Source organism: Oncorhynchus keta, chromosome 2, assembly GCF_023373465.1.
Source record: "Oncorhynchus keta strain PuntledgeMale-10-30-2019 chromosome 2, Oket_V2, whole genome shotgun sequence".
Classification (NCBI taxonomy): domain Eukaryota; kingdom Metazoa; phylum Chordata; class Actinopteri; order Salmoniformes; family Salmonidae; genus Oncorhynchus; species Oncorhynchus keta.
In genome coordinates this window covers 38,813,074-38,834,783 of record NC_068422.1, presented here as the reverse complement: position 1 = coordinate 38,834,783, position 21,710 = coordinate 38,813,074, and the positions used below count along the sequence as shown (strand labels likewise).

The window sequence follows — 21,710 nt, the reverse complement described above, 5'->3', positions numbered from 1 at the left end:
GGAAGAAGGTTTCCACTCAAAATCTCACGATACATGGCCCCATTCATTCTTTCAGTCGTCCTGGTCCCTTTGCAGAAAAACAGCCCCAAAGCATGATGTTTCCACCCCCATGCTTCACAGTAGGTATGGTGTTCTTTGGATGCAACTCAGCATTCTTTGTCCTCCAAACACGACAAGTTGAGTTTTTACCAAAAAGTTATATTTTGGTTTCATCTGACCATATGACATTCTCCCAATCTTCTTCTGGATCATTCAAATGCTCTCTAGCAAACTTCAGACGGGCCTGGACATGTACTGGCTTAAGCAGGGGGACACGTCTGGCACTTCAGGATTTGAGTCCCTGGCGGCGTAGTGTGTTACTGATGGTAAGCTTTGTTACTTTGGTCCCAGCTCTCTGCAGGTCATTCACTAGGGCCCCCCGTGTCGTTCTGGGATTTTTGCTCACCGTTCTTGTGATTATTTTGACCCCACGGGGTGAGATCTTGCGTGGAGCCCCAGATCGAGGGAGATTATCAGTGGTCTTGTATGTCTTCCATTTCCTAATAATTGCTCCCACTGTTGATTTCTTCAAACCAAGCTGCTTACCTATTGCAGATTCAGTCTTCCCAGCCTGGTGCAGGTCTACAATTTTGTTTCTGGTGTCCTTTGACAGCTCTTTGGTCTTGGCCATAGTGTGACTGTCTGAGGTTGTGGACATGTGTCTTTTATACTGATAACAAGTTAAAACAGGTGCTATTAATACAGGTAACGAGCGGAGCCTCTTAAAGAAGAAGTTACAGGTCTGTGAGAGCCAGAAATCTTGCTTGTTTGTAGGTGACCAAATACTTATTTTCCACCATAATTGGCAAAACAATTCATTAAAAATCCTACAATGTGATTTTCTGGATGTTTTTTTCTCATTTTGTCTGTCATAGTTGAAGTGTACCTATGATGAGAATTACAGGCCTCTCTCATCTTTTTAAGTGGAAGAACTTGGTGGCTGACAAAATACTTTTTTGCCCCACTGTACTTAAGTATCAATTGTAAAAGTAAAAGTATAAATAATTTAAAATTCCTTATATTAAGCAAACCATAAGGCACCATTTTTGTATTATTATTGTTTTATGGATAGCCAGCGGCACACTCCAAGACTCAGACATAATTTACAAACAAATAATTTGTGTTTAGTGATTCCGCCAGATCAGAGGCATTAGAGATGACCAGGGATGTTCTGGAGAATTGGACCATTTTTCGGTCCCGCTACGTACTCAAAAGGTAACAAGTTTTTTGGGGTGTCAGGTAAAATGTATGGAGTAAAAAGTACATTATTTTCTTTAGGAGTGTAGTGAACTAAAAGTAAAGTACAGATAGTACTTTAAAGTCTTTTTACTAGGAATAGCATGCTAAAAAAGATTGCTCCCAGATGCTTTACAGATGGTCATACTATCAACAAATGATCTGTTGATAAGCAACTGCTTACTAAGGTTACGTTTGGAGTTAGGGTTAGGTTTAGAATAAGGGTTATGGTAAGGGTTAAGGTTAGGGTTAGTGCTTAGGTAAGGATTAAGTTTAGGGTTAGGATAAGGGTTAAGGTTAGAGCTAGGGTTAGTAGATAGTTAGTTGAAATGCTACGAAAGCATCTACAGATGGACTATCCAAATAAAGTGTTACCAAAAGATTATAGCTCAAATGAACTAGCGTTGCACGATATATACCAACACTTTGGTACTTGTTTTTTTACTAGAACATGAAAAATGGTTCAGTACTAGTTTTTTTTAACTTTCGGAACTTCAATAAAATGTGTCTTGCGTTGTCTACTGATTGAGAGAGGATCAAGTCTGCCTATCAGCGCATCTGATGTCCCCTTATAGCACGAGCGCAACATGCCTGCGCCACATACTCATTGCTAGCTCAAGCCTGTCCTGAGGAAACACTTCACTCACTGGGAATCTGGGCTGCATCATGTTAGCTCACCACTCATGCTGCACAGAAGTTAACACACTTGAATAACACAACACGGCATGTTGAAATGTTGCAGCTGTTAGTTACTGTTTGCAAAACAATCTCCATTAAAGGCTAGAACACATTACAATGCAAGAAGATACCGGTTGCTGTCCTTGCTAGCTTACAACTGAAGCTGTCATCAATTCACTACCCTAGTAATTTGTTTGTGATAATATGAGCAATACAGATAAAGCCAGAGAACAGGTATAAAAATCACTCTGACGAAGAAGTAATTATCTGAAGTATTTGAACAATGAGAATCCTTCAAGAATTTTACTTATTCGATATAGGGGGCGCTCTTTGAATTTTTGGATGAAAAACATTTCCGTTTTAAACAAGATATTTTGTCATGAAAAGATGCTTGACTATGCATATAATCGACAGCTTTGGAAAGAAAACACTCTGACGTTTCCAAAACTGCAAAGATATTGTCTGTGATTGCCACAGAACTGATGTTACAGAAAAAAAACAGATAAAAATACAATCAGGAAGTGCCGCATTTTTTTAAACCGCCTCATGGCAATGACTCCTTATATGGCTGTGGAGGAGCTAGGAGGCAGCTTACCTTTTCCACGTTTTTCCCAAGGTGTCTGCAGCATTGTGACGTATTTGTAGGCATATCATTGCAAGATTGACCCTATTGACTACATTTACCAGTTGGTCGCTTGGTGTCCTCCGTTGCAATTATTGCGTAATCTCAGCTGCAAGTACTTTTCCGTTTGCTACTGAGGAGAAACCCAACTGCCACGAAGGATTTATCATTGAATAGATATGTGAAAAACACCTTGAGGATGATTCTAAACAACGTTAGCCATGTTTCTGTCGATATTATGGAGTTAATTTGGAAAAAAGTTTGGCGTTGTAGTGAACGAATTTTCGTTTTTTTTTCTTAGCCAAAAGTGATGAACAAAACAGAGCGATTTTTCCTACACAAATAATATTTTTGGAAAAAATGAACACTTGCTATCTAACTGAGTCTCCTCATTGAAAACATCCGAAGTTCTTCAAAGGTAAATTATTTTATTTGAATGGTTTTCTTGTTTTTGTGAAAATGTTGCCTGCTGAATGCTAGGCTTAATGCTATGCTAGGCTATCAATACTCTTACACAAATGCTTGTGTAGCTTTGGTTGAAAAGCATATTTTGAAAATCCGAGATGACAGTGTTGTTAACAAAAGGCTAAGCTTGTGTTTCAATATATTTATTTCATTTCATTTGTTGCGTTATGCTAATGCGTTAAGTATTTTTCTGTCGATTTCTCAGCCAAGCAGGATGAACAAATGTGACGTTTTTCGCCTAAAAAAATATTATTTTTGGAAAAAAGGAACATTTTCTATCTAACTGGGAGTCTCCTGATTGAAAGCATCTGAAGTTCTTCAAAGGTAAATTATTTAATTTGGTTGCTTTTCTTATTTTTGTGAAAATGTTGCCTGCTGCCAGCACAGCCTATCATAGCATTATGCCATGCTAAACTTACACAAATGCTTGTCTAGCGTTGGCTGTAACACATATTTTGAAAATCTGAGATGACAGTGTTGTTAACAAAAGGCTAAGCTTGTGTTTGAATATATTTATTTCATTTCATTTGCGATTTTCATGAATAGGAAACGTTGCGTTATGGTAATGTGCTTGAGGCTATGATTACGCTCCCGGATACGGGATTGCTCGTCGCTAGAGGTTAAATGACTCCTTCAAGAATTTGAATTCCATTTCAATTGTATGTGCTGTTGCATTATTAGATTAGATTAAAAGTAATTAAACTTCATTGGACAAGTACAAGTACAGTGCAACGTAATGCAGTTAGCATTAGACCAGAAGTGCATATAAAAGAGTAATTTTTTTTTTACCAGAGAAACAATTAAGACAATGTTAAAACAATGTACAATGTTAATATTCATTGGGATGTATACATGTGCAATGAAGGCAGATGGCAAGTAGAAATGGGCAAATTGAAAGTGCAAGGAGGCATGCAACTGAAATACAGGGATAGCAGCAATGAGGTTACCGAGGTAGACATGTACAACTGAATAATGTACTTAACCTGTTGAGTGTAGGGGGCAGTATTTTGATGTTTGGATGAAAAACATACCCAAATAAAACTGCATATTTCTCAGGCCCAGAATCTAGAATATGCATATAATTGTCAGATTATGATAGAAAACACAAGTTTCCAAAACGGTCAAAATATTGTCTGTGAGTATAACAGAACTCATATTGCAGGCAAAAACCTGAGGAAAATCCAACCCGGATGTACTGTTTTTCCTGAAAGGTCTCTGTTCCATTGCCTGCCTTCGCTCCATTTAAAGGGATATCAACCAGATTCCCTTTCCCATGGCTTTCCCATGGCGTGAACAGTCTTTAGACAAAGTTTCTGGCTTTTATTTTGAAAAATGAGCGAGACAGATCACATCGAGTCATTGGATGGCTGGGTGTCAGCAGCGTTTTGCATGCGCAACAGCTTGGAGCAGACATTTTCTCTCTCTCTCCTATTGAAGGAGCTACAGTCCCGGTTGAAATATTATCGATTATATATTGTAAAAACAACCTGAGGATTGATTATTAAAAACGTTTTACATGTTTCTACGAACTTTACGGATACTATATCGAATTTTCGTCTGTGGATTTCTGAACATAACGCGCCAACCAAATGGATGTATTTTGGATATAAAAGTAATCTTTATGGAACAAAAGGAACATTTATTGTGTAACTGGGAGTCTCGTGAGTGCAAACATCCGAAGATCATCATAGGTAAGCGATTCATTTTATTGCTTTTCTGACTTTCGTGACCAATCTACTTGGCTGCTAGCTGTTTGTAATGCCCTTACATAAACGCTTGTTATGCTTTCGCCGAAAAGCATTTTTGAAATCTGACACGCCAGGTGGATTAATTGTCCCTATCCGTCATGAAAATTAAATATTTTTTTGTAATTTAATTTGATTTCGCTCTGCAATTCAGCGGATGTTGACGAAAATGATCCCGGTAACGGGATGAGTGCATCAAGAAGTTTAATCAGACTTTGACTCACGGACACACAAAGAGAGCACTAGGCAGGTGGATGGGACATATATTTCGGGTGTACTTTTACCCCTTTTTTCTCCCCCCTACAGAGAGGCGAAGGCCGAGAGTCATGCGTCCTCCGAAACACAACCCTGCCAAGCCGCACTGCTTTTTGACACACTGCTCTCTTAACCCATAAGCCAGCCGCACCACTGTGTCAGCTTGCAGGCGCCCGGCCTGCCACAAGGAGTTGCTAGAGCGCGATGGGACAAGGAAATCCCAAACCCTCCCCTAACACAGATGATGCTGGTCCAATTGTGTGCCGCCTCATGGGTCTCCCGGTAACGGCCAGCTGTGACACAGCCTGGGATCGAACCCGGGTCTGTATTGACACCTAAAGCACTGCAATGCAGTGACCTCTGCGCCACTCTGGAGGACCTAACACACTGCATTTTCAAACAGAAGTAAACAGGGTTCATAACTGGTGCAATAACATCTACCTCATACTCAACATCAACAAAACAAAATATCTGCTCATTGATTTCTGGAGGAAGGCAGACCCAGTGAGCCACCTAGTCCTGGGGGGGTGAACAGCCATAGAGAGTGGTGAGTTTTAAGTACCTGGGAACCATTATGGACAGCACACTCTCTTTTAATGACAACACTCATAACATCAATAAAATATGCCAACAAAGACTCGACCTCCTGCACAGACTGAGACAACTGAATGTCAACACCCAGATACTCTCCAGCTACTACACCTGACATGTAGAGAGTGTGCTGACTTTCTGTTTCCTGGTCTGCTACTGTGGGCTGTCAGTGGCTAATAAGGATACTAAGGATATCCTCAGGCGGACTGTGAACCTGGGGTCCAAACTCTGCGGGCTGCAGTGCAGAGGGCTTCTGAGCCTCTATGATAAACAAGCAAGGGAAAAGGCCAAACGACCCCACACACAATCTTGCCCAATGTTTTCAGCTGCTGCCCTCTGGAAGGAGATTGTTCAGTAAGGATGGAAGCAAGGCAAGTTTCATTACATCAGCCATCGGGCTGCTGAACAGTGGGACATAGGACAGATGCAGGCCCAATACATGGTCGGACAATAGGCTGCAGAGACTGAATATGTGGAAATGTACATTTGTGACTTGTGTACTAACATTCCAGTTTTCCGTACTGCATGTAATATATTGTATTGTGTTTGGTATTTGTATGTTGACATCACAGAAGGATTTTCCATGTACATAGACAGTAAAGTACATTTTATCGCATGCAGTATATCAACACCATATAACGCATCCAGAATACCTAGTTGTTCAGAACTCTCAAACCTGCCTCCAGCATAGTGAGAACATCATCCCCAACTATAGTTATTTATTCTCCGTTCAAGTAACACACTGTTGCATCCATAGAAATGTGTAGCCTTGGAAAACACCTTTGTTGTGCGTCACAGTCTTTCAACAGAGGTCCTACCTCTTCAAGGACATCAGCTAGCTTGCTTAGAATCTCCTCCGGAAGTTCATGGAACGTCGGAACGCTGCAGGAAGAAAATAGTCAGAAAGTCAGTGTAGAAGGAAGAATAGAGATTCATACTGTATTGCATATTACAGGGTGTTGCCGCTAATAGACACATTGATCGGAACGTAATGATATATCGGCAACTACACAGTCGATAGGTTAACCTGAATAGAGTTTCTGTTCATCCCGCTCTCACAGTTTACATCATTTTGGATAATGTATATTCCAGAAATAAACTTTAGAAATACACTGTAATCCTGTATGTACAGTATATACATGCACACACACGCTGACTGACGTTGAAAAGGATGTTTGTTCTGTGTGTTTCCTGGCAGTCCTCTGAATCCTATTTGCTCGTTATCGACATGGACCGAAGAAAATGGACCAATGCTTATCAGAGGAGAAAGCAAATAACCCAGGCATTGGAACAAAGGCCTTTATCTCCCCATATCATCTCTCTGTTTCTCCATCTCCCCATCCCTCTCATTTCCCATGCTTTATTACAGTAATCTGAACCATATCGCCTCAGCACTGACTCATGGTGCAGACTTTCCTACATGGATCCCGGCAAGAAAATATCTGGTCAGATGGTTCACTACTATGGAAAACGTGACCGAGCCATGAAACAGTCAGCACAAACAAAAAGCATGTGTTATGGATAGTTCTGTATCTAACAACTTAATTGGGTTGTAATAAAATGTTTAATTCTATCATGTTCTTTGCATGTTAGGTTAAGAACTGTTACAGTGGAATAGGATGGTGTGTATGTGAAGATGTACATGTGCATAGCTTAGCCTCCAGTCTTCTTAGATGTGAATGTGAACCGTCTGATCTTGAGTGCTGCTGATTTTCACTCCTCCTGGCCCTTAATTGATAAATTAAGGTAATTTATTGGATGGATATCTGGGTTACCCAGGTGTAATCAATCTCTCCTGTTCTCCTGTTCCCAAGTTTTTGTTTTCTAGTCTTCCCGGTTCTGACATTTCTGCCTGTCCTGAGCCTGCCTGCCTGCCATTCTGTCCCTGATTGACTCGGCCTTGGATTACGAACCTCTACCTGCCCTCGACCCGCCCTTTGCCTTCCCCTTTGTTATAATAAATATTCTGAGAACCAAACTATCTTCCTCCTGTGTCTGCATCTGGGTCATATCCAGAGTCATGATAATTTGACTATTTTGAATATCATCGCTGCTAGTTTGAAGGCTTTTGAAAAAGCTAACACAAGTTGCTTTTGTGACAGATTGGAGTAATAATACATAGCATATGCTGCAATCTTCAGCTGGCTCCTCGTTCCTATATTAAATAGATAAAAAAATATATTAATGCTTAATTGAGAATTTATGTGTGGTTGAATTTTGGCCATAGAATCAATTACCAAAACAATACGTATATGTTTATCATCGGTGAATTATGTCTCTTCAACTTTAATTCAGAACCGAAAATGAACCTGATTTCAACGTCTGGAAAATATCTATTTTATATCTATTTTGCTTACTGGGATGTTGCCGGTACTGAATTTATATGCTGTGATCTCAGGTTTAATTTGAAACATCTTTTATTCCTTTGTAACAATTATTAGCACATTGCAAACATTGTTCTGCAGTTTCAGAGAGACTGATACACATTTTGATATTAAGTTTAGCAGAGATCGTCTGTGTGTTAAGTGATGTGGAAGGGGAAAAATTATCTCAAGACTCATTTAGCTGTTCTGTGAGTCAGTTGTTAAAGATATACTCTGGAACTTTGGCGACTACTAAGAATTGTTAAAACCTCCCACTTTGGGCTGGATATGTCAATGTGTAGGTCATACATGCATATAATCTATTAGCAGAATTACTGTCTTACCTCAAATAGTGACAAAATCCCTAGTTTGAAAGCAACTGTTTTTCTGGAAGCTGTGCTGGGCCAGCCCCCTTGCAATTTGAGTTCCAGCCAATGAGCTTCAGCCCCTTACCATTTGAGTGACAGCTAACAAGATGCACACACATCAGAGTGAGAGAGAGAGCAATGTCGTGGTGCACATGCTGTATGTAATTTACAGATGTCGGATCTTAATTTGATAACTTTTTGTCGCTAAGACAGCAGGAAATGCAAACTTGAAATTTATTCAAGGGTTCTAAAAAGGCTTCTAAAGTCTGTAATTCCACCTTAAATGTCAGACTTGACTTGCACAAACAAAAGAAGTATATCCTTCCCCGCCAAAAAAAATGTCCATTAAGTATATTCCACATAATAATTTCATATTTCCTGTTGCTGGAGGATTATTTTCCTGCTGTAGCAAACTGGCCCAAACTAAGATCCTACATCTGTAGTACGCTATTTTCGGGGACAGAAGTAATCTATTTAAATTACGAACGTTTTCAAGTGCAACTTTAGTAACAATGGTTTTGGGAAACAGCTCAGATATTTAATGATGCTCCCACAAAGGATTTAATGTTGAACTTAGCCTTTAGATGCTTATGGGAAACCAGGCCCAGAGCTACACACCACTGCAGTCTATCTAAAAAAACTTTAACATGATCAATCATTTCACATTCTTAGCTATCTCAACTCTGATAGTCCAGGCGCCTACAGCTATCTAAACGCTGTTCCTGTTGAGTTAGGGGATCAGCAATAGCTCTCTTGCCATCCAAGTGACACTTTGCAGGCAACACAACTCATGAAAGCAGGGGGATTGGCTGGGGTCTCGGTTTCTCCTGAGCTCCAGAGTGTAATTAAACAGAGCTAAGAAAAATACCTTCCAGATAAGACACACAGAGGCACACATACTCCCCCACTTTCTATCCCTCTCCTCGCAGAAGTTTTAAATTAATATCCCTCTTCTATGTACAGGGAGGACGAATGTCTAATTTCATTGCAGATAAAACAAATGCATAAAGGTTGACTCATAGAGACAGTTGGTTTACCGTAATCTGACTGCTCTTTAATAATATTTTATTAGCTGAACTGTCTACAAGCAGAGCTTCTTGGGATCTAAAATCCATAGAGTGAACTTGTCACGGTTCATGAATCCACTGCCTCTCTTTCTCTTTCTCTCTCTCTCTCTCTCTCTCTCTCTCTCTCTCTCTCTCTCTCTCTCTCTCTCCCGTGTTTGTGTGGGCGTGGTTCCCAATCTCGGCCTGATTGTCTGCGCCAGCTGGAACCACTTATCTTCCCTTTATATGTTCTGTAACCAGTGTTTCTTGTTGTCAGATCGTTGTTACTTCCCTGAGGTTGTGTCGTGTGTCTGTGCTCTTCTCTCGCCGCCCTTGTGTGGATTATCTGCTGTGCTCCTTCCTACCCATCCGGACACACTCCCCTGGATTTCTCAACACGCTATCATTGGAAGATGCGCCCTAGTCCCTGGGTCGGATTCCGTCTGAGTACAGTCTGTCTGTCCTGTTGCTGTTGTAAACTGTATTCATTAAACCATCGTTGCTTGCATCTTGCATCCGCCTCTGTATTGTCACAGAACGATCTGACCATACCATGGATGCAGCGAGTTCAACGAGTCTGACCGAATTCATTTCCCGCAGTATCACGAGAATGGATCAACAAGAGGAGAACATCTCCAGCACAGATCGGGCAGTACAAGCCCTTGCGACGCAGGTATCCCAGCTGATCCAACAATTACAACATCTGAGGGGTTCCGCTGCGCCACCTACACCGGCTGTTCAACCCGCCCCGCCAGAGCCGGATTCCCAGCTAGAGCCACGGCTACCGACACCAGAGGGTTATTCAGGTGATCCTGACTATTGCAGAGCCTTTCTTACGAGATGTTCCATGCATTTCTCGTTGCAGCCACGGACCTTCAACCGTGAACAGTCTAAGGTAGCATTCATACTCACACTGCTATCAGGCAAAGCGGCTCTTTGGGGAACGGCGGTGTGGGCGAACCAGGACCCATGCTGCACGTCTTTCCAGACACTCTCCGAGGAGATGAGAAGGGTCTTCGATCGGGCCGTGGCGGGTAGGGAGGCGGCCAGACTACTCGCTGACCTTCGCCAAGGAGACCGTTCAGTATCGGAATACTCCATCCAATTCCGCACTCTGGCCGCAGAGTGTCAGTGGAACGAGGAGGCGCAGTGGGACATGTTCCTGCATGGGCTGGAGGACCGGATCCAGAAGGAGATTTATGTTCTGGACCTTCCCAGGAGTTTAAATGGACTAGTGGAACTAGCCTTGAGGGTCGACGCTCGTCTGAGTCGTATTGGCCGCCGAGCATGCCCTAACAGACCGTATAACGACACGGAGGGCGGGCATGCCAGCGGCGGGAACACGGCCAGTTCAGCCTCCGCTCACGAACCCATGCAGCTGGGGAGAGCTCGCCTCTCCCGGGAAGAGAGGGAGAGGCGGAGATCCCAAGGACTCTGTCTCTACTGTGGTAGAGCGGGCCACTTTATCCACTCCTGCCCGGTAAAAGATCAGGCCCGGTAGTAAACATGAGGCTACTATCGGGTGGTGTCACCACAGAGAAGACCTCATCATCTACTCTCCTCCCGGTAAGACTAAGATGGGCCACCCACACGCACGACACCCAAGCCTTACTGGACTCAGGAGCAGAGGGTAATTTCATGGACTTCAAGCTCGCTCACAAACTCCAGATTCCTATCACCTCACTCACGCACAAGATATCCGTCAACGCTCTCAATGGTCAAGAACTCCCCAACATTTCTCACACCACTGAACCTATCACACTCATCACTTCTGGCAATCACACTGAGACACTATCATTTCTACTCATGGACTCACCCCTTGCACCATTAGTTCTCGGCCACCCTTGGCTCACCCAACACAACCCCAGAGTTGACTGGGGTCATAACTCTATATCCATGTGGAGTAACAAGTGTCTTGAGTCCTGTTTAGTGTCTGCCTGTTCGTCTGTGTCTGATTCTGTGTTTCTAGAGGAGGCAGTGGATTTGTCTAACGTGCCCGTTGAATACCTCGACCTGAAGGAGGTGTTCAGTAAGTCCCGTGCTGCTTCTCTTCCTCCGCATCGTCCCTATGACTGTGCAATAGAATTATTGCCAGGTGAGTCTCCGCCTAAAGGCAAGTTATATTCACTCTCTGTTCCTGAGAGGGAGGCTATGGAGAGATACATCTCTGATTCTCTGGCATCTGGATTCATTCGTCCTTCCTCTTCTCCAGCGGGGCGGGGTTCTTCTTTGTGGGAAAGAAGGACGGATCTCTGCGTCCTTGCGTTGATTACCGTGGGTTGAATAACATCACAGTGAAGAATACCTATCCCTTACCGTTGATGTCCTCAGCCTTTGAAAGGTTACAGGGAGCATCCGTGTTCACTAAGTTGGATTTACGTAATGCATATCATTTGGTTCGCATAAGGGGGGACGAATGGAAGAGCGCGTTTAACACCCCCAGAGGGCACTTCGAATATTTGGTCATGCCTTTTGGGCTATCCAACTCCCCAGCGGTTTTCCAGGCACTCGTCAATGACGTGCTGAGAGATATGATTGATCAGTTCATATATGTTTACCTGGATGACATACTGATTTTTCTTCTTCTCTCCAGGAACACGTTCAGCACGTCAGACGAGTGCTTCAGAGGTTGTTGGAGAATGGACTTTTTGTCAAGACGGAGAAATGCATTTTTCATGCACAATCCGTTCCATTCCTAGGTTACATCGTCTCGACTGAAGGTATTCGCATGGATCCTGACAAGGTTAAGGCTGTGGTGGATTGGCCAAGCCCAGATTCCCGTAAGGCCCTACAGAGGTTTCTGGGATTCGCCAATTTCTACCGGCGTTTCGTTCGCAACTTTAGTCAGATAGTCGCTCCTCTTACCGCCTTAACCTCCCCCAGAGTGCCGTTCAGGTGGTCCGATACAGCCGAGGCTGCATTCGCCAAACTCAAGAGCCGCTTTGTTTCGGCTCCCATCCTCATAGCTCCCGATCCCTCGCGTCAGTTCGTAGTAGAGGTGGACGCTTCAGAGGTGGGGGTAGGTGCGGTACTTTCCCAACGTTCCTCTTCTGACGACAAGATGCACCCTTGTGCGTTCCTTTCCCATCGGTTATCACCTGCGGAACGCAACTACGACATTGGCAACAGAGAGTTGTTGGCAGTGAAGTTAGCACTGGAGGAGTGGCGCCATTGGTTAGAGGGTTCGGGGTACCTTTTATAGTTTGGACCGATCACAAAAATTTGGAATATATCAGAACCGCTAAGCGACTCAACTCCAGACAGGCGCGGTGGGCACTCTTTTTCGGACGTTTTGACTTCTCTCTCTCGTATCGCCCGGGTTCCAAGAATGTCAAACCCGATTCCCTTTCTCGCATTTTTGACCATTCCGAACGCCCATCCACTCCCGAGTACATCCTACCCGGGACCCTAGTGGTATCCACACTCACATGGGAGGTTGAATCGAGGGTCAAAACGGCCTTAGAAGGGGTAACGCCTCCGCCCGGTTGCCCGCCTAATCGGTTGTTTGTGCCGGAGGGGTGTCGGTCCGATGTTATTCGGTGGGGCCATTGCTCCAACGTAGCGTGTCATCCAGGAGTCAGCCGCACTAGCTTTTTGGTTAAGCAACGCTTTTGGTGGCCACTGATGGCTCGTGACATTCACAGTTTTGTCTTGGCTTGCTCGGTTTGTGCCACTGGGAAGACTTCTAATCGACCCCCAGATGGGTTACTCCAACCGCTGTCGGTCCCTTCGAGACCCTGGTCCCACATCGCGCTAGATTTTGTTACCGGCCTCCCGCCCTCCCAGGGCAAGACGGTGGTGTTGACCGTGGTGGACCGGTTCTCGAAGGCGGCTCATTTTATTCCCTTGCCTAAATTACCATCTGCCAAGGAGACAGCGGTAGCTGTCGTGGATCACGTCTTTCGCTTACATGGCCTGCCGATGGACGTAGTTTCTGACAGGGGGCCCCAATTTGTGTCCAAGTTTTGGCAAGAGTTTTGTAGGTTACTGGGAGCGAGTGTCAGCCTGTCTTCAGGGTTTCATCCCCAGAGCAACGGTCAAACGGAGAGGGCCAACCAAGATTTGGAGAGAGTGTTGCGATGTTTGGTTTCTAAGAATCCCTCTTCCTGGAGTCAACAACTCTCTATGGTTGAGTACGCTCACAATTCGTTGCCAGTGGCAGCTACGGGTCTCTCTCCGTTTGAGTGTAGTTTAGGTTACCAGCCACCTATCTTTCCCAGTACGGAGTCCGAGGTCACTGTTCCTTCCGCTCACGCTTTCATCCAGAGGTGCCGTCACGCATGGAGCAGAGCCCGTGAGACTCTTCTCCGGGTGGGGGGCGCGCACCAAGGCTAAGGCCGATCGCCACCGGTCGAAGCCTCCGGTATACGTCGTTGGCCAAAGAGTGTGGCTTTCTACTAAGAACATTCCACTCCGATCCGTTTCGAACAAACTTGCCCCCAAATTTATCGGCCCGTTCAGAGTCACCAGGATCATTAGTCCGGTGGCGGTCCGGCTCAAGCTTCCTCCGGCGTATAGGAGAATTCATCCTACCTTTCATGTGTCTAAAATAAAACCTGTGTTTCAGGCACGCATTAACCCGCCGGTCCCGGTTCCCCCGCCGCCACGACTTGTTGATGGGGAACCCACCTTTTCTGTCAATTGTATTTTGGACTCTAGAAGGAGGGGACGCGGATTCCAGTACCTGGTGGACTGGGAGGGTTACGGCCCGGAGGAGAGAAGTTGGGTACCTGCTAGGGACATTCTGGATCACTCCCTTATCGATGATTTCAATCGACAGGTAAATTCGCCTGGGAACGCCAAGAGGCGTTCCTAGGGGGGGGGGGGGGTATTGTCACGGTTCATGAATCCACTGCCTCTCTTTCTCTCTCTCTCTCTCTCTCTCTCTCCCGTGTTTGTGTGGGCGTGGTTCCCAATCTCGGCCTGATTGTCTGCGCCAGCTGGAACCACTTATCTTCCCTTTATATGTTCTGTAACCAGTGTTTCTTGTTGTCAGATCGTTGTTACTTCCCTGAGGTTGTGTCGTGTGTCTGTGCTCTTCTCTCGCCGCCCTTGTGTGGATTATCTGCTGTGCTCCTTCCTACCCATCCGGACACACTCCCCTGGATTTCTCAACACGCTATCATTGGAAGATGCGCCCTAGTCCCTGGGTCGGATTCCGTCTGAGTACAGTCTGTCTGTCCTGTTGCTGTTGTAAACTGTATTCATTAAACCATCGTTGCTTGCATCTTGCATCCGCCTCTGTATTGTCACAGAACTACAACAATTGCAAAATGACTTGTCCTCCCGGGGTATAAAGATCAAAAATATAGCAAGCTAACTTCAACAATAATTACGAGAAAAGTAGGAAGTCCGTAATAAAGAACCAGCTGTAAATTTAACTCGTTTTGAACCAAGAAATATGGATTTGTATCTGAACATGTATGAAAGTTAGCTTGTTGACCTATCAATCCTGCTTTCAGAAATATCTGCTTCAAACACACACCTGTCTTACCTGCCACGATACACGCTCCACTCAGTCTGAGTCTCAAAAATGACTTTAGATTGAGAACAAAATATACCCCCAAACTACTTTATCTGGTCAGAAAGGTATCTCTGGTACAGTACACTACAGTACATCTCCATTATGATGGCAGTATAGAAAGAGCTGAGGAGGCTCTCTACCTTCCTTGGCTGCCCTTGCAATGTCACCTATTGAGGGCATCTCCTTTTACAGTGAAAGGCTGACTGGTTTCCTGCTTTCACTTTACCTGGCTGCCACTAGAACTCAGACAGGAGCGAGTGAGAGGGAATACTGTGTGATTCATGAGGCCTTTGTTCTGAGTAAATAAAATCTGTAAACCTCTGAGTGGTAGTGGGCCCAGCAGGGTATTTCTGAGAACCTCTCAATAAATGAAAATTATTTATGCAATTAAACATTTGAACTACGGGAAACAGATTAACTCCGCATTAATAAAACCCACCGAAAGGAAATGTCATTCCATTTTCACAAAATATCAACAACAAAAAAATAGAGCGATAGAAAGAAAAACGTCAGATAGTAAAACACAGAACAGGGGGACAATCAGATGGACAGACAGAGGGACAGACAGAGGGACATAGAGGGAAAACAGTGAAGGCAGTACACTTCCAAGGCATCTCATACCTCCTGTATGATGTATATAACACTCTCTTCTCCCTCCCTTCTCCCTCCATCTTTTGAAGATGACTTGTTTTATTCCACACTGTGTGTGGGTGCAACAATATGATTCTATCTGCCTTTAATATGTTAATAGGCTTCCCCATATTCAGCTCATTTCCTCTGCAAACCCTATGCTAATGTCAACATCAGATGGAGAAGAAAGAGAGCAGGAAGAAGGGATGTCTATTTTTTCCGGTACAGTGGGTGCTTACTTACTTGCGTGGGATTTCAATGGTAAATCTCTACCATATAGCCAACCCTTGTACTGTAGTAGTATCTAGTATCTGTAGTAGTATCTATCTTTCTGTTCCTCACCTTTTTAAAAACTCCATGTATTCAGTGTGCTTGATTAGGCCCGTCCTCATCATAATAGTCTGAAAGCATTGTCGGTCGATGGCCCATAACTTCACATTGGTGAGAGCTGAAGGTGGGGAGAAGAGAGGAGTGATTAGAATGGTCAGGGAGAAACATGGATTGCAGGGCATTTTCACAATAAAATGAGTTATATTATTAACCAGGTATCTACTTGGACATCCCCTAAGATCCCCACAGCAGAAAGGCTACATAGTATAACAGGAGAATCATTAGCATGACGTTCATCAATGATGAATGGATCCATTCCAATGTATCCAATTCTGTTAAAGGTCCCAAAAGCACACACGTCCCTGGGTCGCTCGTGTTTTAAGTTTGCTGCAGCTAATGACTGGAACGAGCTGCAACAAACACTCAACCTGAACAGTTTTATCTCAATCTATTCATTCAAAGACTCAATCATGGACACTCTTACTGCCAATTGTGGCTGCTTTGTGTGATGTATTGTTGTCTCTATCTTCTTGCCCTTTGTGCTGTTGTCTGTGCCCAATAATGTTTGTACCATCTTTTGTGCTGCTACCTTGCTGCGTTGTCATGTGTTGCTGCCTTGCTATGCTGTTGTCTTAGGTCTCTCTTTATGTAGTGATGTGTTGTCTCTTTTGTCGTGATGTATGTTTTGTCCTATATTTATTTATTTATTTTTAAATTATTTTTAATCCCAGCCCCAGTCACCGCAGGAGGCCTTTTGGTAGGCCATCATTGTAAATAAATATTTGTTCTTAACTGACTTGCCTAGTTAAATAAAGGTTGAATAAAATGTAAAACATTTTTTGGGGCTGAGCCTGTCCATGCATGTTTATCTGTTTTGGTTATGAGAGGTCTACTTGGTTGTCTGTGACACTGTGACACTGAATCATCCACTCCTAATCTCATACAGTAGGTTTTCACACACACACACACACACACACACACACACACACACACACACACACACACACACACACACACACACACACACACACACACACACACACACACACACACACACACACACACACACACACACACACACACACACACACACACACACACACACACACACACACCTCATATTCATGGACAGACATACACTTGTGGGCAGGCAAGATAACAGACACTTAAACCCAACCATGAGAAGACCCACACACCTCCCAGGAGCTAAACTTGAGCCCAGTGTTAGCCATGTCTTCTAACACAGGAGAGCACAGGAGAGATTTTGTCATTACACATGCAGGCTCTGCAGCCCTCGTACCAACTAATGAGGAAGGAGACCGCAACAAACACTCTGTATCCTTCTTTCAGCACTAAATAACTAAAACACTGAGGCTGGGTCCCATTCCAAAAACCTACTTCTCTTGTGCCTAGATAACTCACACACATGGAGCTGAATCACTGGTTAAATGGACGCAATATAGCAGATGAAGATTTCACAGCCTAGCAAAAGGGCTTTGTGAAATGACCTCGCCACAATATTGCTTTCAGCTTCCCAGTGCTATCAGGCTGTCTACTGCATGAAATCAAAGGCAGATGAAACCCAGTGGGCAAAGACATCAATCCAATGTCTATTACACGTTGGTTCAACGTAATTTAATTGAAATGATTGATTCAACCAGTGTGTGCCCAGTGAGATGGGAGCATGTTTTTGTAAAAGGATTGCTAGGGAAGAGACTGCCATTCCAGTCCTCTAAAACCCAAGCCTCAGGGTAGAGGGCTAGAAAAGCTGTTGGAGTAACACTCCTGTTAGGCCCTAAAGCAACAACTATTAAAGAGGAGAGACGTGATGGTATAAACACAGACCCAACAGAGTGCTACGTCGGTAAGTGGACAATTCACAGGTTATGCGGAAATCAGATATTGAGAGGCCTGGAGAGCATTGCAGTGAGGAAAAAAGTGAGTTATTTGGAGACTTGACTAAATTGCAGTGAGACTTAGGGAGCTAGTTAGCCTGCAGTGTGTGTAGATTAATGTCTTAATGCTTGTGAGCCGTTGGCCATTAGCTTGACAGCTTAACACAGAGGCAAATTAAAGCCACTCCAGGCCCTGGGTAGACAAACAGGCAGGGAAGGAGGTGGAATGGTAAGGGGCTTGAGACGTGTGGGAGTCTGATAGTGAGGGAATTATGTTGAAGTGGACTGAGAATACATGCATATGAAGTACCCCACATAAATCAGCACACACATAAACGTGTGTTGATCTCTAAGTACACAGACACACACACACACAAGCACACAGTCACACACACACACAAGCACACAGTCACACACACACACACACACACACACACACACACACACACACACACACACACACACACACACACACACACACACACACACACACACACACACACACACACACACACACACACACACACACACACACACACACACACACACACACACACACGGGATCTCATAATCCCTTATAGAAATTGGAACAACACCATTGCTAACACAAAAAGGTGTGTGATCAAGTCTGCTGCTGTCTTCATCGTACAAAGGACAATACCGAGTGTGATCTCACCTCAATTTGGTGTCATTAACAGTCTCTGCTTCTACCTTGTCCTTGACAGAAAAGCTCTGCCTGTCTGTCCAATACTTGCACTGCCAAAATCCTTCCACTCGCCCATATCTTTTCTTCCCCACTTCCCTTATCCAAAAGCGGCAGTACTGATAGTCTGTAGTTGTTTCCCCTCCCCTTTCTTGAACTGTCCCACTAGCTCTTGGGTAGGTTCTTGTTATTATCCTAGCAGGTAAAAGTGCAGTGATGCAACCATCACTCAAAAGCACCTGTTGAGAGGACATCTGTGAGTCATATAAGACAACTATCTAACATTATCTGTCTCAGACAGATTTTTTTTTTTTTTGTTTCACTGGAATTGTGTCACATAACAATGGTGTTGGAAGTGATGGTCATTGCTTCAGGAGCCTTGGTGCTCCAACTATTAACAACGAGAAACACTGACATATCAATCACGGTAAAAACCCATGAAATTGCTATCGGTTGGAAGAGTCTCTCCTGCCCAAGTGTGATGGGCTCCCCTGGCCCCGCCATTACTATGCAGTCCTCCTCTCCCGTCCAGCCAACACTAATATTTAAAGCTATTGATCGATTGAGCTGTTGATTGTGATCTCCTCAGTCTGTGAGTAATAAAGAATCAGTTGATTTGCCTTGTGTCACTCAGCGACAGAAAGGCTTTGCTAAATCCCTTGTACAGCAGCGAAGGCCAGAGCTCTGCTTGTCAGGGGCTGGAGAGAATATATCACAGAGCAAAAGAGGATTGAACAAGTTACTACACCTAAAGTCACCAGAAAAAAGTATTTGAATATCTTTACTTCTGAATGTATGTCACAACATTACATTTTCAGGTGGGGCAAGGGCTGTTGCGGTGACCGTATTAACGCCACACCAGCAGTCATGAATTGAATCACAGTAATCTCCTCGTATGCACTAAGGAGATGTATTGGTGGTGCCACACTCACCGTTAGGCTTAATTTTTAGATGATCAATTTGAAGAAAGAAATTCAACAACATGTTGAATCTGAGTAAATAACATAGTCATTGCGGATGTTTTTTCTAAGCCAAACACAAGGAAATGGATGGTACTTTCTAAGGTGATGAATAATTCAAGGAATTTAAGACGTTTCATGTAGAACACCCATACGTATATTAGAGCTTATTCATACTAAGCCCGAAAAAAAAACACTGGTTACCTTATGCTATGCTCCAAACTTTCTATCCATGAGTATATAACATTTTATAAAATTGACCATATTAAATTATCATTGTAATTGTGCACACACTGATGTCAGACATGTACCTACCCCAGTGCCCTGTTGCTGATGACTGAGATGAATGCAGGAGCAGATTTCAGGAGCAGGACAAGACACCCTCTTTGTGACTGATGACTGATATCAGGTCATGTACGTGATAGGCCTATCTGACTTATATGATTATGATGGTCATAATGTTTCTTGACAGTGTCATAAAGTGTATTTTCTTAGTCCAAGTAAAGTGACACAGGATGGTCATAATGCTTCATATAGTGTATTTCCTGCAAGTTATTCAAACATGACTGTAAATAATTCCTTACAACAACAACAACAAAAAAGGATTTAACTCTAAATCATATTTATTCAAATGTGTTTTCCCTGCCAAAAAGATTCCTTTCGTTTGAAACTGCTAAAAAAAAGCTGAAAACTAAAATATATATAATAATATAATAATATAATAATAATATAAAACTTCATACCAAATATATTATGGCAATAGCAAACATTTTCACACACTCAAATACATTACAATCCCATTTTCTCAATGTTTTCATAACATAGCTAAAGCTAGCTCTCAACTATTAATGTATTGTAGCTAGCTATCTAACAGTTAGGTGTTTGTTTAGCTAACATTAGCTAAACTAGCACTTAAAATGGTGTTCTGCAAAACAACTAAATACACCCATTCCTTGTTGAGGCAACAACAGTACATCTGATTCAATCTATATATATATATAGTACTAATTGTAAAAATAAATGTATGTATTATATGTAACAAAAAACAATAACAAGAACTAGCTAGCTATGGCAGGCTAGCTAGCGCCTGATGCTGAGCTGGCTAACATTAATGTTAGCAGTTAGCATGTGACTGCTCGAAACACATTCCATAAAAATGTACTTTGTAAAATATTTATCATTAGAGTGATGCATATGTACTCATGTAAATACAGTTAATACGAGCCATAATTTGTAAAAGAACAAATAAAAATTAAGATGCACTATGCAGAAATTGCTCCGGTTATGTGACCAAACAAGCACGTATAGTGTAGAGAATCATTGTATCATCTAACCGCTGAGAAATATATTTTCCATAACCTAAAATATTGTATTTTCGGCTGTTTGAAGCTTGTGTACAAAACTGAAAGTAAAAGACGTAAACGCAACACTTAAGCATGGGAAGCATAGAAATAGTGAACATAGACCAGATCTACCACTTCTTAGACTCGCTTTCAATGAGAATGACAGATCTATGTCACATTTCTATGTGAATTTGGTCAGGTTGCACAAAAAGTTACATATTGCAGCTTTACGAAAATACATTTAATCTGAGACACTGTTTTGTCTCATTGACATACATACTAAGTTAGCTAGCTTTGTTTGGCTATACTCATATGAAGGGGAAAATCACATTCGTTTTTATTATTAACATGTTGTCTCTAGATTTCAAAAACTAAACCATGCTTACAAATGTTACAAACTTGAAAACAGGAGGAATAAGGAGACACAGACAATTTGCATTTTTCCTCTGTGCTTCTCATCCTGATTCATTCTTCCGACATATGAGGCGAGGCGCACACCTGCAGCTAACAGTTATAATGTCTTCCACTATTGCTAGCGCTAAGTATACACCTAGCTTTATTAAAGCAAAACAATGTAGAACTACATTAATAATGTTGTGAACAAACAAACTTTGATTCCAAAATACGGAAACTTATAGAATCAATCACAGGACATTTGTTCTTGTTGTAAGGGTAATAATATAAGCCAGATAGTAGATTACCATATGCCTGTCATAAGTCCCTAAGAGGGTGTTTTATCATGCTCCTGCATTCATCCCAGTCATCAGTGACAGAGTATTGGGCTAGTAACATGTTTGATATCAATGTGTGTACAATTACAATGCTAATAAATTTGCCAATTTTAGGAAATGTTATATAATATACTATTTACAAGTAGAATGGAATGGTTTGCCTTGTGTGGGAGGATTTGTGAGCTTT

General features: G+C 42.9%; 1 protein-coding gene across 2 annotated transcripts in view; it reads right to left on the bottom strand.

Annotated features, from left to right (window-relative positions):
- Positions 1-21,710, bottom strand: part of LOC118400205 (cGMP-dependent protein kinase 1-like) — a 172,856-nt gene that overhangs the window by 27,685 nt on the left and 123,461 nt on the right. For both annotated transcript variants that reach the window (XM_035796846.2, XM_035796837.2), the window contains exons 4-5: positions 15,905-16,010; positions 6,450-6,513 (exon numbers count right to left, since the gene is read on the bottom strand). In XM_035796846.2, the coding sequence (XP_035652739.1) occupies positions 6,450-6,513; positions 15,905-16,010 (170 nt within the window). The remainder of the gene's footprint in view (positions 1-6,449; positions 6,514-15,904; positions 16,011-21,710) is intronic.